Here is an 18,801-nt window from a genome sequence, read left to right as displayed (position 1 = left end):
TATATCCACGGAGAAAAATTGCACAAAACAAGGATCAGTTTTAATGCAGTTATTTTTATTTTTTAAAGGTGAGGTGAGTGTGCTACATACTGTTTTATAAGCACGTAAACTATGCTCTATCCTGCAGATTCCTGACAAGTTCAACACCGTAGTGTATGGGTGCCGTAGAACATTTGTTCAAATTAAATCTGTCCAGGGAGGCTGGCAGCAGCACTAGTCTATTTTGTTGCAAGTGAGATTAGTGTGCTAGTTCATTTTCAGTTCCTTGTGGGATAATACTGTTAATAATATGTGGGATAATATTGCACAGAATTCAGTACAATTTGTCACTGATGTCAGCCTCTCCTTAAGGGGATATTGATGACTAAGGCAAGATGGAGAATTTGTACTTTGAATACTGAGGATTTATAAATGGCACTTAATATACGAGGTACATACTACAGTATTATAACCTTATGACCTTTCTGGAAATGGAGTACTCTAGTTATCTGCGTCTCAAGTAATTGCAGTGATCACTGTGTTTTTTCCTGCCCTCTGTGCTACCAGCTTAGACAATATGCTGTCTCTCACTCCAATTGGAGGAGTGTGCTACTGCAGTTACTGAAGGAGTAACATTTTTTATTCCCCTCTTGTCAGGCTAACCATTTTGATACACCTTGTGTACCACCTCCATTAAACCTGGGGGGATTCCGTCTTCCAGCCACTTGAATTTATTTCATTGGTTCATTTTGGAGGTAAATTCTAAAGTAGAGTTGGTAATACCATGTAGGAGGAACTGTCTCTGGCCAAGGGCAATTATATGAAGGGGTGATTAAGAGTTCGCGGGGGTGGAGAGTGCACAGCATTCAGAACAAATCCTTCAGTCTGAGTATGAAGAATATGAGAATCAAAAGATTTAAGGAATTAATCTAGCTTCAAGTAGAATACGGGACTGAGGTGCAAGATGGAGTAATTAACTGACTTTCTGGATGCTGCTTCTCCTGGCATTATTTTTGTTTTTCCTCGCCCTCTCCCCAATATAATTGCCCTAGCTCAGACACCGTCCTACTATTATACACCTACTTTATCCCAGCAAGCTTGCTTTGCACCTCTTGCTTGTGTTCCCTACCCTAGCTGATCAACTATTTACCTTCCCCTCCTACCTCTACCCTCACTGATGCTTGTGATATGCTCCAGAATGTTCTGAGTACTAGTTTTTTGGTGACTGAACCCCCCCCCCCCCCCCCGCACCACCTTTGGTGAAGAATGAGTGCTGCTGCTAGATGTGAAAAATAAACTGGCTGAGGAAATCTGGTGACATCAACTAAACTACAACTAGGAAGCAGCAAACAAACATAACTGAACAATATGAAAAAATATATTTTGATTTTGCTTATTTAAACTTTGCCTCAGATTGGGAAAGAGATTTGCAAGCTCCTTATGAAGCCTAAACTTTGCAAGTGTGGAGGATTGTGTGGAAAAAAATTGCCCCCCTCAACCTGATGCAAATAATCCCCGCTCACAAAAACTTCATCATCAGATGAGAAGGAATAGCTCAATTAGAGTAGCAGTGTAACAAAAGGAAATCAAATCATCGGTGTCCATAACTTACATACTTATTTGCGATTTTTTTAAAAAGGAAATGGGTACAGAATGTTGTTCTACTTTGCAGCCTTTCAAGGATTTTACGCATAGCATTTGAGGTATTGCAGGGTTTGCAATATATGAACAAACATGGAATGGTCCACCGAGCACTCTCCCCTCACAATATTCTCCTGGATCGAGAGGTAAGGCTACTGGAATATCCTATTAAGCAATCAAAGTTAGTGCCACGTTGTACATTTTGGGGCCTGGACAGTGAGAAATAGCTGTGGGATCCTTCTGGATGAAATTTTTCTATAATTGAGACATTTTTACAGTCAAAACAACAAGTGTTCTCAAAATGTATAGAATTTCAGATGTGTTTACAGCTTCGTCTCTTTCGTCCACATCTCCCAGCCCAGGCTTTTTACCCTTTGTCTTTTTTTTTTTTTTTTTTTTTTTAAAGGAAGTTGTACAATTGTGACTTTTTTTTTTTTTTTTTTTGTATTGGCATTCCTAGACCTTCTTGACTACTGCTGTAGGATAATTTAACCCTTAAGTGTAGTTGTGGGTAATGCTGCGTATATCTCCTCCCCTCTCTCTCTCTCTCTCGCGAACAGAATTTAGTATTTGCTTTTTAAATGGTGGTGTATTTATTTGTTTCATAATCTGAGTGGATCAGTACAATCCCAAATTCTGATCACTCTCTCTCATCTGTCACAGATTTTCTAGTTTGCGGAAAGGAATATAGATGCCATGCACAAAAAGCAAGAAAAACATAAGGATGTAGTCAGAGCAGTCACATCAGTGCACTGAAACTAAGGAGCCTAATTGTGCTTTTTTTTTTTAAACTCCTCTTTAAAGGAGCCAGATAGTAATGGGGCTACCACTACCTCTCATCTCAAATCCTACCTTTGCAATAAAGTGGGAAAGGGAACAAGCAGAAACACTTCTGTTCTGTTTCCTTGCTTTGGGTAAATGACATGTATTTCAATTTGGTGAAAACTGAGTTAATAGAAAATGAAATCCCTGAGGAACAAAAATACTCAGGATTTTAAGATGATATTAAAGACTTAAAATAGATGACAGGAGACGGGGAGCTGGAGAGAGCAGTTACATGGACTTTTAAAGGGTTGATTCCCCCCACCCCCCCCTTAAATTGCTTAAAAACCTGATGTGTTGTAGTCTTCACCCAGACATCAAAGCCATTTGGGTGCAGCCTGACTTGTGACCATGGTAAAATGAGAATTTGTATGTCAGGCTTGGGCCTGCAGTTATTTCTTTATAACTAAATAACCCTGGAAAACCTGGCTTTATATTGGGAGCGTTAACGTAACCTTCTCTAAAGCAGCACAGATGTCACTGCTCTGACTTCAGAGAGGAAGGAACTGTGGTAATGTATAGGGTTAATATGCAGAAAATGTTCTTCTAACATCATTATGGATGGGAGACGAATGAAAAGGAATGAGTTAGTGCTGGAGAGGAGGCTGGTAATGAAAGTTAGGTATGGAATTAATGGGAATGGAGGAAGGAGAGGGACTGAATAAATTAAGTGATAAATGGAATGAGGGAGAAGAGAAGACAGAATGCACTCAGATTTTTAAACCTGAGTAGAAGTAGTTGGGGAAAAAATGTGGTTTGGATGCAAGAAGAAAAGAATGAAGGAACATTGCTTATGACTGCACAGAAAGTAAGGAAACTTAGCTTAATATTCTTTTAGTGTGGTGTGCATTTTATTTCCCACACAAGTAAAGGCTCTCATTAATTTTCAGTAAAGTTTTGTCTGCATATAGGAATCGGGACCTGAGAAGCTAGGTTTTGTATTTTTTAAAAACACTTGGGACACTAGAAAATGTCAGTCTCCAGCTCTTTCTGACACTCATCAGGTTGCTAGCACAATTTAAAAGAATTTATATATTTTTAATTTTTTCTGTGGCTTATGTAATATGTAAAGTTCCATTGCTAATATATTTTTTGTTTTACAGGGACATATTAAATTGGCTAAATTTGGACTATACCACATGACAGCTCATGGTGTTGATGTTGATTTTCCTATAGGGTAAGGATACATACATGCAATATAGACATCTTAGGCATTGTATATTTGATAGTAAATTGTTGGGCGCACGCATTGAAATGTATGAAAGCTTGCAAGGAAAGATTAAACATTAGTTAAAGGGAAACATTCCCTTAGAACTTTTTTTAATCTGTAACTCTGTGTGCTTCGTACTTTTGGGTGAGTGAATAAATAATTCATTTTGAAGAAAATGTTTTTGAGTCACTTCAACCACCTCAGTGGTCATTGGTTCCTGGAGTCTGAGGTGCTAAACATGGCTGGGCCTGTCGCATTAACATGGTTGGGAACCAGGGATCTGCAGCTTGGAGATCCAATCTAGGAGTGGTTTGACCACAGGGTTCTACCCAATGAGAGGTGCAGGAAACTATCCCTGTCAGCTGAGGGGATACTCTTCGGAGGGACTAAAAGGAGTTAAGATGCAGTTCTTTCTGTAACTGTGACACCTAATAAGAGTCAAAGAGGAAATGGGTACATATATGGATAACAAGAATATCCAGATAATACAATTACAAAGTTTTGGCTTAACCTAACAACTAATTATTAGAGGTTAGATTTATGTTTGTGGAGACAGATTATACCACATATGCCTTCTGTGGGATTCTTACACACTTTCCTCTGAAACATCTGTTGCTGGCCACTTTCAGACACAGTGGCCCTCTTGTCTGATCCACTGTGGCAGTAGTTATATTCCTTTGTAGAAGTTGTTAATGTGACATCTACTTTCAGCCCCCAGATAGTATAATTATGAGCCTGGTATGCAGGCCAGACACAGGAAATGGGTAGAAAATGAATAACAAAACTTTTACAAAATCAGAGTACACCAAGAAATGTAATACATAAAAGAGAATGAAATTAAATAATACTTACAAACACCCATTCAGGTTATAGCTGAATGCAACATGCTTAAATCTATTCATTTGGGGTGTCCAACCTGAGATGCCTGAATGGGATTACATTGGGCTGTCTAACTGTAATAGAAACAATGTAGGTAACTATAATTAAGGAATTTTTTTCACCCACAGTTTCATCATTGTTTTTCAAACACAGAGTTTAAAAAAAAGTTAATTAACAATACAATTTCAAACTTTAGCCTTTTGAGAGTAACTATGATGGCAAGGCAAATCTCACATAATTTCACCACCATTTAGCCAAATACTTTAACAATAAACCAGTTGGACAGCTTAAATAAACCGCAATTTCTAGTTCTAAAAGTGTCCTTAGATATTAAGATTTAAGTTACTTTTAACTTGCCTAACATTTATGTTTTAATCAAATTTATTTTGGTTCATTTTTATTTTTTTCCATGTTACTTAATCACTTCATTTTTCTGGGTAATGTTTCATGTATTGATGTGCCCATGAGTGAGAAAGATATCTTGGTGTTGTCCACTATTAGTTCTCCTTCCCCAATAAGTAGTGGTCCTCTGCTTTTCTTTGTCTTTCTCTTACTCCTAATATATGAATATAACTTCTTTTATGCCCCTTGGTATGTGTAATTCATTTTGTGTCTTAGCTTTTCTTTGTCCCAACATACTGGCATTATTCTTTTGGACTCATCTTTAGCAATTTGTCTATGGTCCTCTACCTTCAGATTTGCAACCAATTCCTCTTTGCATGAGGAGGGCTGCCCGCCTGGTTGCTTCTTCCATGTTCACTTCCAAGAACCTATTGCTTCAAAATCTTTTGTAGTTCCCTGTAAGTGAGAGAAGGTTTCTTCAACTTCTGAATTATATTGGTCCTCAAAGTTTTATGGTCTCATTCTCTGTTGCCTCCTTGCTTTTTCCCCTTTGTCCTTATTAGTAACTTCCTGTATATGTCTCTTTTTGTACACACAAAATGAAATTGTTTCACTTCAGTATCTCTCTAGCTTCTGTAGTCAGGCTTCTTTTGACGCCTTGTAATCTTTGGGACATTTTTTAACTAACAATGGAACTTTGGCTTCTGCAGCTACGTACATCAGCAGCTGTGGCCTTTCTACCCCAAAAAGTTGACTTCTCAGTTTTAAGTATTGTACTATCTATGGCTGATTCATACTGAACTTTAAATGGAAAAAAATTAAGATGAGTTGTTGAGGCCATTGTTGTTTTTTATTTGGTTTATTTTCCATCTGTTGCTAAATTAACTTAAAAGTTGTTTGATGGTTATGAACTAAATATTGGGAATGATATAACTGGTGACATTATAAAGAAATCAACAAGGAAGAACACATACTGAAAAAGCACTTGTAATATTAGGTTAAATACAAGCATATGGTAAAGTTTAATGAACATATTCTGTGTTGTGTAGGACACTTTTTTTTTTAAAAAAAATGTTGCTACCATTCACTCCTCACAAAAAACACTTGTATAAAGAAAAAATGGATTTTTCATATAGTAGATATTACAGTAGCTCTGTCTGCACAGTTTGACCTACTATGCTTTCTGGGCATTCTAAGTTGCTGTGCACTTTTAGTGAGTTTGCTTTTATCCAGTTTTTTTTTTCAGTACAAGAACTTATTTTAACTAGTGTAGTTGACAAATGTCTTAATGTACAAATTCTTGTTGCATTGTTATAGGTACCCATCATACCTGGCACCTGAAGTAATTGCACAGGGATTTGTCAAACCTAGTGATCACACTCAGTGTGAGAAGCTGCTGCCTTCTGGCCCTAAATCAGACGTGTGGTCTCTTGGTATTATATTATTTGAGCTTTGTGTGGTATGTTACTGAATAATTCTTGTGTGTTTTTATCATATGACACTCTCAGTGAAGAATTTTGTGTACATGTGTTTTCACTTCGTACCTATGTCAACTCAAGAAAAGCTGTTTTGCAAGTAATGGTTAAATTAACAATAACTATTCAGTGGATACTAATGATGCTTACTATTGGAGCATAACACTGGGAAAACTCATCCTGTTACCAAAGCATTGAGTTCCTGTATGGTGTCACGGATTTAAACAGAAGATGTTGCCTGTTGGGTCTGTGACTTCAGATAAATTCCAGCTACTTAGTTTTCACTAACTATACATGATAAATTGGACTTCTTTATCACAAAGATGATGATGTACTATTATTCAGACAGTAAAAATGTTTGTCTTTAATCTTATTACATTAAACAGAATTTAAGTTATCTGAATTGCATTGTCAGGGCAGTGGAATCTAATGGTTAGAACAAGCCATTGGAAATCTGGAATCTTAGCTTCGGTTTCCTGCTTTGCTAACTTGCTCTGTGACCTCAGACAAGTTATTTAACTTCTTTGAATTGCTTCCTCCTCTGTAAAATTGGAATAACATTAGTTGAAAGCCACTATATAAGAGCAAACTATGACTATTTGTCATAGACATTAAAAACTAAATCTTAATTGTAGTTGTTCATAGTGATGTGAAAGATTACACAATATTTCCATGGTAATGTGTGTGGTTTTTAAAATCCTGTTCTTTTTGAGTTAAAGAAAAAAATCAGATACATTAAGAAAGCTCATTCACCTCCCTGAATTTACTTCCTGTTTTAAAAAACAGCAACCCCAAAAGGTAAACAAACAAACAAAAATAAACCTTACCGTCATGATAGTGGAATGGTAGCTTTGCTATAGTTAAGGTTGAGAGTTGCTTACCGTCTGACAGCTAACTTTTCTAAGAACTCTAAAATCTACATGCTGACTCTGATTTTCTTTATATATACCTAAAGTTGCACAGGGCATGTACTTGTGACAGATTGACATTTAACTGTTGACATAATTTTCTGTTCCATTTAGGGTAGAAAACTGTTCCAGAGCTTGGATATAGCTGAAAAACTAAAACTTCTGCTTACATTAGGTGAGTGACCTAAATGTAAGTACAGGGTTCAGTGCTGGTCTTCCTAACTTCCCAAATAAGTCTGTAACTAGGGCGATAAGTAAGCTCAGGATGCACAGGCCTAAGATAAATTAATTTTGGAGATGCAATTTTGGAAAGATCATGGGCATCTAGCAGTTTCACTTGAGCTGGTATAGGGGAGCAGCAGCAACTGCATGCCAGATATGCACAGCAAAGGAGCATTGTGCTTGTAGTCTGTTGAATGAGTGGTGAATGGTGGGGTAGAGGAGGAGTTGCTGAGAGGAGCCAGTTCTGATGGTTATTTGTTACTTGGTATGAACAAGTCAAGAACACGGTCTCTGTGCCAAAGATATAAGTATGCAAGACACTAAACAGATAAAGGATTGAATGGAAAGATAACTGTTCAGGCAGTGACAGGTATGTCTTGCTAGTTCCAGATTGTTTTTCTTATAGTCCTTCTTTTTTTTAATTTGTCAACAGTGTTGTAGACATGGAGGTGTAGGCGTGATTTGAATGAGACAAGGCTCGTAGAAAGACTAGCAGTTTTTGAAATGACATTCTAGCTTCTTTAAAAAGAAAGACCTGCAGCAAAGTAGTGCTGCGACAGACTGGCCTGGGAATGATCAAGTGTGAGGGAAAAGAGGCAGGTCCTCAAATTGAGACCTGAGGACGCATGTTAAATTGGTCTAAAGCTGACTGCAGTACCTGTAAGGTTAACTACTGTTAATGCAAATATCCTTTTTCTTCAGCAAATCGTTTTCTTTCTAAATCTCTCACTATTTTGAATAGTTATTAGATCACAAAATAAAACCCATGGAAGCTGTCACTGTTTCAGAATGCACCTGTATTCCTCTTCACCATGGTCCACTCCAAGAGAGCCTAGTCAGGTCTCTAGCCTTTACCTGTCTTTGAGCTGGGTTTTAAGACAGCCCAGGTCCCTGTCTTACACTGTGATATCCCCAGCAAGTCAGTTTGCCTAAAGGCCAGCACCTGTGCTTTGCTTTCTCCCTGAGGATTATGAACAGTGTATTGTGGGCAGTGACAAGTTACCACACAGTTCTTTCTAAATAAGTACATTTATTCTTAAGGTGAAAGTATTATGAAGAAAGCATAATAAAAACAATACACAGACTAAACACACACTAAATATATCAGGAGGCACCTGGCAGTCTTATGGAGCTCAAGGAGGCCGAAGACTGTCCAATCCTTCCTCAAGGATCCGTGCCCCCATTGGACAGCAGGTCCTGTTGGTGTGTAGGATCAGAAAGAAGGTCCTGAGTCAGTTTAAACACAGCCTTTTTATGCCAAAAGCCTGTTGGTCTCCGGAAAACCCAATCTGAGCCAGTATATGCAAGCCTCCCCAGGCCATGGTTTCTCTCTGGAGGTGTTTACAGACTAAGTGATTCACCTTAACCACCCTCCCATACACATAGTGTCTATGGTTCCCAGAAGAGTTGTGGTAAACCTCACACAGTGGAGGGAATTCATGGGATATTTCATGGGATTCCTGTTTTTAAAGGAAAAAAACCTAGAAATTGTAAAGCTCTCAGATGCTATTATGATGAGCCACCATAAAGCCAACAAGGAGTCCAGTGGCACCTTAAAGACTAACAGATTGATTTGGGCATAAGCTTTTGTGGGTAAAAAACCCACTTCTTTAGATGCTTATGTCCAAATCAATCTGTTAGTCTTTAAGGTGCCAACAGACTCCTCGTTGTTTTTGTGGATACAGACTAACACGGCTATCCTGCTGATACTTGAGATAAAGCCAGTCAGTCAAATAAATACTTTAAGAAATTGGGAGGAGAGGAAACTTTCTTTGTGTCTTTTTAAACAGTAACACTTTTTCATTATAACCTTTGTTCTTCCTACTGTTCTATTTTATAGGCTGCATGGATGACATTGTAATCGTATTAGCTGAAGAACATGGTTGTCTGGACATCATTAAGGTTGGTGAACTAGTCTACTCATCAGTGTTTTCTTAACTGAAATTATTTGTTTTGTACATTTTATGGGATACTTTTTTCTTCTTTGCTGAAGTGAATTCAGTCCAAAAGATTTGTAACTTATTTGATTACTTTTATTTCCATAGTATTTTTTTACTATAGTGATAGTTTAGACTTTAGATGCTGAAATGCGTAGGGCCATCACTATTCAGAAGACCTCCATCCTTTCCCAAAATTACTGACAATCCAAATAAAATGTAGACAATACTTTTCAGACTCTCATGATACGTTAGTAGAAGACCCAGGCTTCAAGTGATGCAGATTTTTAAAATCTGGTTTTGGTGTTGTAATGACTGGTGAGCTAATCCGCGATGCTGTAATAATTCTATTGGTATATAATTACACAGCTGAGTCCAGATTTTCAAAAGCAACTTGTGACTGTGTGTGGCTCAGTTTTGGGGTGACTGGACTGAAAAACTATAAAGGGGTGGAATGATTTTTTTTTCAGGGGTGAGAATGCCGCATGTTTTAAGGCTTCTGAAATTGGACACCCAAAATCACTAGTCAGTTTTGAAAATCTTGGCTTTAATATATTAATTCTGACTTCTAGAACATTTTGTCCAAACTAAAAACTATACTCATGACAGAGTAGCTAAAGCCTTAAGTAAATATGTAGTTCCATTGACTTCAGTAAAACTACTTACATACTTAAAGTTTCATGTATGCTTATGTGGCTTGCTGGATCAGTGTAGTAGTAATCAATTGTTGACTATTATTTTTTTCACCTTTTATGTTCTAGGAGCTTCCTGAAAATGCCATAGCTCTACTGAAGAAATTCCTTACATTTCAACCTTCCAAAAGGTAAATAGTCAATACAGATTTACAGGAAATTGAATACTTCTTCTGGGCCTAAAGCAATTAACTAGATGAATCTGAACTGCGTTCAGTATTAATATTGACATGAGTTACATAAAAGTGTATGCATGTATGCTCATCCATATAGTAATACATCAATTTATTACTTGTGTACTACTTTCCATCATCATTTAACATTTCTTTTATATGTGTTGGAATAATATATTGTGAGTAAAAAGTGAAAGAATACTGTTAGATTAAACCAGAATTAGAGCATCCAAAAATTTGGATGAATTTTTCCAAACAGGCTTGTGTTTTCCCAGCCCATGACTAAACAGAACAGTACCAAAAATGACCATCCAATAGAGCTGTTTACCATATATGATTGTTTCTTTTAAACTCCAAGAAAAAATATTTGGAACAATTGCATTGCAGGATGAAACGCTGTGGGTAATTAATCAGAACTGAGACAAATCAACTTTGTTTGGGGAAAAGGGGAAATAAGCACATTTATGATGCTTGATGTCTAAAAATGAGTTATTTGAATCAGGACTCCAGTTTATTTTTATTTTAATAAAAAGTAAAAGACGAGCTTTATTTTTTTGAAAAAGCAAGATTGAATCTTGGTGTTTGGAAGTAAACTATTTAGTCACTTTTAAGTTGCCAGGTTTTCCCTTTTTGGAAATTTGAGGTGTTTATTGTAGCTGTACCATAACCAACATGATTGGTAGCATTCTTGGTCTCAGTATATTAGAAAGAAGAGGTGGGTGAGGTAATAACTTTTACTGGGCCAACTTCTGTTGGAGAAAGAGACACAAACTTTCACAGAGCTTACACAGAGCTCTTCTTCAGGTGACTTGAAAAAGAGCTCTGTGTAAATTTGAAAGTTTGTGTGTCTCACCAACAGAAATTGGTCCAATAAATGATACTATCTCATCCACATTGTTTCTAATGTGCACTGGCATGAGTGACCTCTCTTTTAAAAAAAAACATTTTAACTACAGCATAGAGCCACTCACTAACCAAAGGTGAAAAAAGTCTCATTTATGACCAAAAGAACACTGGAATATCTCATTGCGTTACCTTTGTTAATTAGTTTATATCTTCGGTAAAGACAGAAGAGCCTAACTTTTGGTTGAGAATGCTTGATCATAGATAGGCTGTAAGATGTAGAATATACAGAATTATTGTAAATAAAATGGCTCACAGTGAACTGATTACCATATGAAGCTTTACATTTTGATTTGATTAACAAGAACATTTCTTTAGTGATATGAGAGTCCACAATCTTACCACTTTTCATTTTTTTATATTAGCTAGATTTTTTTAAATGGGCTTTACTTTTTTTTTCTTACTGTTCTTTTTTCCACTTTTTAAAATGCTTTACTCAAGGCCAACTCCAGACCAGTTACTGTGTGACAATGTGTTCAGTGAAGTGGCCTCTGTATACCCTCCCTTCCACAAACCTGCCAGTCTGTTCTCCTCCTCTCTGAGATGTGCTAATTTAACTCTTCCAGAGGACATCACTCAGCTGTGTAAAGGTAAAAGTGGGTAGCAGGGATGGGGTGTGGCAGAGAGAAAAGGGAAATAAAAAATAAAATGTTGCCTGTAGAGGACAGAACATGAAGGAATTGATTTTTTTTTCTGCTTACAGATTGCTAAAGTATTAATATTACATTCTTGTAGCAAGATCTTATTGTTTCCTAATGGTTATTGAGTAGTATTAAGGGTTTATGTGTCTGTGGGGACACTAGAGGACAGAGAGAGGGTATGTTCACTTTATGCATCATCCTCTATAATAGTCACCTATTCATTGTCCTTGATCTGCAGGGTGAGGTTTTTTTTATGACGTTTTTCAGCATAGTTCTGAAAGAGGTGCTGATTATTTTTTTTTTCATATTACTATGTGGTCATTTGCAGACGGGGCTCCTTGGAAATATCATGTGAAGGTTGGCTGTAGCTCCATTATTAAAATTTACATAGGCAGCAGGTGTTGGAAGTAGTGGAAATTATAGGCTGTTGGCAATTGTTATAAAGCACAATCTGTGTGGGAGAGGCTACATTTATAAAAGTCTATGTTAAAACTTTGCACTTACCTGACAGTATGTTCAAAAGCGATGGAATTTTCTTTTACCCTTGTTTGAAATCCCCACATGAGTGAATGGGCTGCCATTACCCTTTCCGATAAGCTCAGAAGTTTCTTTTTATTTTGGATATTCTTGTTTATTAATATTGTGAAGCTAAAGTTACAATTGTTAAAATTGAAGCTGAAGCCAGTACCAGCATGTGTGTGCTGCATGTAATATTTTGGTAAATTGAGGCTTTTAAATGTGAATCACTGGTTCAGTGGTTGCTGTTTACTCTTAGCTCTTTGTATTGTAGAAAAGAAATAAAATTTTATATTATGGGTAAAATAAGCAAAAAACACACTTTCATTCAGTGTACTTATCTGACTTGTTCAGTTTTCTGGCACCAAATCAAACTGCAGACATTCTTTCACTTTTTTTTTTGAATGCAAGACAACCCTATAGTGTGTCCAGCTGCCTTTGTCTTCCCATGAGCCTTGCTTTAGGATATTGCAATGGGAAGATCACTTTTCTTCTAACTCTGCAGTAGGCCATATGACCCTTCAAATCTAATAACCTCTTTCTAACTAAAATGTGTTTAGAATGATTATGAAAAATATGAACTGCTTAAAAAGCTGTATTTCATTTTAATTTGGCTTTTGTTAATAGATGAAGACTGTGACTACCTAGCAGAAAGATCGATTGAAGAGGTGTATTATCTCTGGTGTTTGGCTGGAGGAGACTTGGAGAAAGAACTTGTCAACAAGGAAATCATTCGATCAAAACCACCCATCTGCACGCTCCCCAAGTAAGGAAAGGAAAACACTTCTTGGGGATGGAAACACGAGGAAAGGGGTGGACAGAGAAGTGTAATGTTTCCAAAAAAAAAAAAGTGTTTTTAGAAGTTCCAACTTCTTAGTTTCAGAGAGCAATTTGAAAACAACATCCTGAGCAATAGTAAAAGCCTCAACACTTCCCCATATAAGCTACTATCATTCACTGTTATCCCACTTGATTTTACACCACCCACCCACGCTTAATATTGCCTCTGAAAAATTTGCAGTAGTGTCTGGAAGGTTCAAAATACAAATTATCAACAGGCTATAAGATTCCATTTCTTAATCACATGATCCATTTCCAGTATACCATAGCACTAAATTATGCTACATTACTCAGTACAAAAAGCTGCATATTTAGTTACTATACAATATAGTAAATTAAAATAAAAACTTGCCAGTTCTGTTTACATTTACATAGACCTACAATCCCATACAGTCAACACATTTCACCAGAGATTGATCAATCATTTTCTTTTCATAAAAATGATATTCTGCTGTGCAGGATTTATGGAATTATGACATAACTTAATGTACCCTGGAACTATATCCTTTTTGAAATCTTTACAATGTGTTTAGGCTCTGGTCCTACAATATAATATAAGTGGGTGGATCCCTGTACCCATGCAGATCAGATTGCAGGATCAGGTGTTTAAGTAATATGTAAAATCAGCTGTGTATTTCCAACAGCATATTTATTTTTACAGAGCAAAAGATAACGACAAAGTTAGCGTTTGGTTGGTGGCATGAGATGAGTGACGTTTTAGTGAGTGCAAAGTAATTAGTACAAAATAACACACACTAGAAAAAATAACCCCAACTATACGTACAAAGTATTTCTTCACACAATGCACAGTCAGCGTGTGGTACATGTTGCAAGAGGGTTTGTGAAGGCCAAAAGTATAACTGGGTTAAAAAAAAAATTAGATAAGTTCCTGGAGGATAGGTCCACCAATGGCTATTAGCCAAGATGGTCAGGGACACAACCCTATGCTTTGGGTGTCCCTAAACCTCCAATTGCTAAAATCTGAGACTGGATGACAGGGGATGGATTACTCAAGATCACCCTGTTCTGTTCATTCCTTCTGAAGCATCTTGCACTGGCCACTCTCAGAAGACAGGATACTGGGTTAGATGGACCATTGATCTGACCCAATATGGCTGTTCTTATGAGTGATTATATGACAGCAGATAACTGACTCAGCTCTTTATCTGTTAATTTCCAGAGTTTCAGGGTGGGGAAAGGGGGTGGAGAGTGTGTTTAAGCAGTAGAATTTTTGTGATGAAAATCATTTTGTGGGTTAGTTGGCCTCCATTAAAACATACTTCCATCCTTTTGTTTTTAGTCACTTTTTTTACATTTAAATGACTTTCTGTATTATTTGGATTGTAATCTCTCTCTCTCTTTATTTTTTTATATATAAAATATACACACACACACATTTCTGCCTCTGAGTTTAATTAGTCCCATTAATATCTATACTGAAGATGAAATATTTCTTCATTCAATGGGCAGATCCTAATTTCATCTCATTAGTGAGAAGCAAATAGAGACTCTGGTATTATAGATTCATAGTTTCCAAGGCCAGAAGGGACCATTGTGATCTAGTTTGACCTCCGTCCTGTATAACACAGGAAAAAAAAAAAACTACATGGCCAAGTGCTCCCAGGATTTGAACCCATGACTTCTGGTGTAGAAGGTGGGAGCCTTACACCTGTGCCCATAGCCTGACTAGATCCATGTGAACTTAGTTTCTTGAAAATCAGCTCAGTACAGTATGTTCTAAAATACTCATTCTGTTGGATCACCCTCATTTGGATGTATCCATAGTTCTGAAGAATTATTCTGCTACAGCCACACAGATAAACACCTTATAAGATCCTTTTGAATGACAGAGATATTTATTTCCTCCTTCCCTCATAATGCAAGAAGCTCGTGTATTTCTCCCTGTTAATCATGTTGTGTGCAAGGATGAGGAACAGAAGGGAATGTTAATCTAGTTCTGTTCTGCTTTGAAGAAGGTGTAAATGGTATTCTAATATGTGTTCAGTATCTAGAAAAAAAGATAAATAAGATTTTTTTCATTCAGAATTATTCAAATATTACAAGCTTTTTGCACACTGCTTTTGAAGGCAGTTCAGTGTAATCAGGAGTACGGTACAGTATAGTTCTAGGAGTTAGTGGTTTTTTTTTGTTAAACAGCTGATTATTGTAGAATTTTGCTCTTTTTGTTTGTTTGTTTGTTTTTTAGTATGCGATATTATTATGTCCTTTAAAATAATCAGGAATTGGGGTTCTGTCTTTCTCTTTGAAGCTTTTTGTTTGAAGATGGTGAGAGCTTTGGGCAAGGACGAGATAGAAGTTCTCTCCTAGATGACACAACTGTGATACTGTCGCTGTGTCAACTCAGAAATGTAAGCAAAATGCATTCCCTGCTGCCTAGAGAGAGACAAGGGGGAAAAGGTAGTACCTTTATTGGACCAGCTTCTGTTGGTGAGAGAGACAAGCTTTCGAGCTTACAGCGTTTTTCTTCAGGGCTGGCAAATGTACTCAGTGTCACAGCTACATACATTTTACTTTTTACTAAATGTATTTAGCTGTGACATTCTGTGTACGTTTCCCAGACCTGAAGAAGAGCACTGTGTAAGCCAAAAGCTTGTCTCTCTCACCAACAGAAGTTGGTCCCGTAAAAGATACTACCTCACCCATGTTGTCTCTCTAATATCCTGAAACGGACATGGCTAAAACAGTACTGCATACCTTCTTAGCTGCTTGTAACTCAATTGCAGAAACAGTTTATATTTGAAAGAATGTAAGAGAACAAGTGCTGCTGTTCTTTCAAAATACCATTTCAGGCATTCTCTCCTGGACATTTGGCTGCTCTGGATCCAGTGGAAAACTCCTTGCCCCAAGTTAATTAGATTCTGAATTAGATATAAAATAAAAAAGAAACCATTTTGTCTGGGAGAAATTACTGAACTGGGTTTTTTTTGTTTTGTGTGTGCTACTCGGTGCATTATGTTGCAGTAGCTATGTTTTTACTGGGTAATTGTGACATCCAGTGGTGGCTTAAGTTAATAATAAAGAACGAGTTATCTTTGCTTCAGATGATACATCTTTCAGAAGTTTCATTTCTGTCTCAGATCAGCTGACTTTACTAAATGACATGTTTACTACGGTTGCTGAGTTTCCCATGGTTTAACCTCAGTCTTTGGAAACTTGAATCAAGTCTGCAGCTGTTAGGCAACTGGTTTTAAGAGATCACCTCAAAGATTCCCTCAAAATTACTGAATATAGTTCTGTTTCACCTCCATTAGAAAACCACATTGATTAAACAATAACTAATCAAATTATTGTTAGGGTGCTTCGGGTGATTGCTGATTCCAGGGTTTAACATATTTCTTACTGAAATGTTGTTTTTTCTCATTGTCAGTTTACGTGTTCATTCACATGCGGTTTTTATTTTAGAGTTCTATGTTAATGCTGCACAATTGGTATTTTGTATTTAAAGCAATAAATAGTATCCAGTATTAGTTTGAGGGAAGATGCCATACAAAAATTAAATGGATGTTACAAATGGATAACTCAGAATTTTGGTCCATTTTGGCTTGAATCCCTTTACTTTCTAGAGTGTTACAGGAAATGAAGCATGAGGTAATCAAGTCTGTGCACTCTGCATAAAAACATGCTGATGAAGCAACAAAACTGCACTATTTTACATTTAATGCATGAAAACTGATCAAATAAGTGTTTTATTACAACATGCAGCAACTGCAGTGGGGTGAGTTTCTGGCATATAAAATCAAATATCTGTGCCTACAGATACAAATGCAGTAGTGGATAAATATACAGAGCTTTCATTTTTGAGAGGATAGTAGCCTGAATCTTGCTAATCTCTTAGCCAAACTTGCAGTGTTAGTTGAAAGATTTATATTTATCTTTTGGAATCTTCCAAACACAACTCATGGAACAGAGCACAATGATTGTAATAAAAAAAGGATCAGTGATGAGTGAACTGAGACTCTGAACTGCTCTGTCAATCCCCAGGGGAGATGGCACTATACCTTCAAGTTAGAGATTGACCTGCATAACAGAACACTACAGGGAAGATGGTATTAAACTTTAAGCACGTTGATGTCTATAAACTTCCGTCTCACCTGCCTGTCACCTTTCCCCAGAACGTCTCTATTACTGTCTGTCTCTCAGAAGTCATTACTAAAAGAGATTTAATTAGCATAATTTTAATTTTTATGTCACAAGAAGTACCAGATTCTGTTGTTGGTTTATAACTACCTGAATCAAAGTCCTTGTCAAAGAAAAAAAAAACAGCCATTTAACAGTGTTAACCTATTAATATGTGGGGATGTTTATGTGAACAGGATTAATTTTCAGAGTTGCTCAAAGTGTAAACAGAATGGCTTCCATTGATTTTTTTTTTTAAGAGTCATATTATTAAATTTTGCATGCTACTTATCATTTAAGGGTGGACATTCCTTCTTTATCAGAACTAAATTAATATTTAGGCAAATATTAGTACAAACAGTTAAAAGTGACTAGTTCTAAGTTAATATTTTTCATATTCCTCAACTGTACCAGTTAAGGTACTGAGAAGCATTTTGATATTAAATACTTTTTTTTAATCTTAATTTCAGAGACTGAAAGATGTTGGTGGGGAAGCATTTTATCCATTGCTTGAGGACGAGTAAGTATATATAATAGCATTAATTATTTTTGAGTGGAGGTTTGTATTATAGCGGAACATTGCACGATTGGACCAAGGATTTCATAAAGAGAAATCTAGTGTTAACCTCCTATATCCTATTTAGATTCCTGAAGCCAATAGGAGCTGCTATCTGCTCAGCACTTCAGAAAATAGGTCTGCTTATTTAGGTGTCTAAATGTGAACTGAGAAGTGTAACTTTAGTTACTTGGTCTTGCAAATCTGGACTTTGGTATTTACTGTATAGCACTGAGTGCACAAATGCTGATCAGTAGCTAGTAACTTTTCCTTTCAAAATTGTTTTCTAACTTAAAAACTCTTTCCATTATACATTCTTCTTTTTACATCTGATTGCAGGTATTGTTATTTAGCCAGTCTTCACTGCTTTCTCACTCTATTCCAGGCAGTCAAATTTACCCCATTCAAACAGTAATAATGAGCTATCTGCAGCGACCAATCTTCCTCTGATCATCCGAGAGAGGGACACAGAGTACCAGCTACACAGAATTGTTCTATTTGACAGGCTACTGAAGGTATGGATTCTTAACAGTACTGCAATAACCTCAGTTATCCATTAATCGAATGGATTAACTAAAGAACTAAGCAATTGCAAGTGGAAGCAGAGAAGTGAGAGAGGAAAATAGAAGAGAACTAGATGCAGAAGTAAATCCAAGAGAAGAGGGAAAATAGGAGTTAGGAGAAACTACAAAAGGAAGAGGCAATTCTAGAAACCCCTACAATAAGAAAGGCCTTCAAAATAGAAATACAATGAGTCATTACTGTTAACACAGTTGCATATGAGAGAGGACACTGAAGCATCTCGTATATTTTCTAACAGCAGTGGGCAGTGCACACAGCCAGCAAATTAAACACAAGTGGTGTAGCCTCAGATAGGACAGTAACACTTTTGCATTGCACATTCTGGACTGAACACTGGTCTTGCACA

General features: G+C 36.8%; 1 protein-coding gene across 20 annotated transcripts in view; it reads left to right on the top strand.

The window, feature by feature from the left end:
* The window catches only part of TBCK (TBC1 domain containing kinase), a 280,573-nt gene that overhangs the window by 55,084 nt on the left and 206,688 nt on the right, over window positions 1–18,801 (top strand). For all 20 annotated transcript variants that reach the window (XR_012158526.2, XR_012158524.2, XR_012158514.2 and 17 more), the window contains 11 exons: window positions 1,652–1,766; window positions 3,546–3,619; window positions 6,191–6,332; window positions 7,371–7,431; window positions 9,319–9,380; window positions 10,177–10,238; window positions 11,625–11,773; window positions 12,968–13,106; window positions 15,450–15,549; window positions 17,788–17,837; window positions 18,259–18,388. Coding sequence is in view for 1 of the 20 variants with exons in the window: in XM_073340839.2 (XP_073196940.2) it covers window positions 1,652–1,766; window positions 3,546–3,619; window positions 6,191–6,332; window positions 7,371–7,431; window positions 9,319–9,380; window positions 10,177–10,238; window positions 11,625–11,773; window positions 12,968–13,106; window positions 15,450–15,549; window positions 17,788–17,837; window positions 18,259–18,388 (1,084 nt within the window). In the remaining 19 variants the exon portion in view is untranslated. The remainder of the gene's footprint in view (window positions 1–1,651; window positions 1,767–3,545; window positions 3,620–6,190; window positions 6,333–7,370; window positions 7,432–9,318; window positions 9,381–10,176; window positions 10,239–11,624; window positions 11,774–12,967; window positions 13,107–15,449; window positions 15,550–17,787; window positions 17,838–18,258; window positions 18,389–18,801) is intronic.

Source organism: Lepidochelys kempii, chromosome 4 (genome assembly GCF_965140285.1).
Source record: "Lepidochelys kempii isolate rLepKem1 chromosome 4, rLepKem1.hap1, whole genome shotgun sequence".
NCBI lineage: Eukaryota > Metazoa > Chordata > Testudines > Cheloniidae > Lepidochelys > Lepidochelys kempii.
This window is presented reverse-complemented; position numbering and strand designations above follow the sequence as displayed.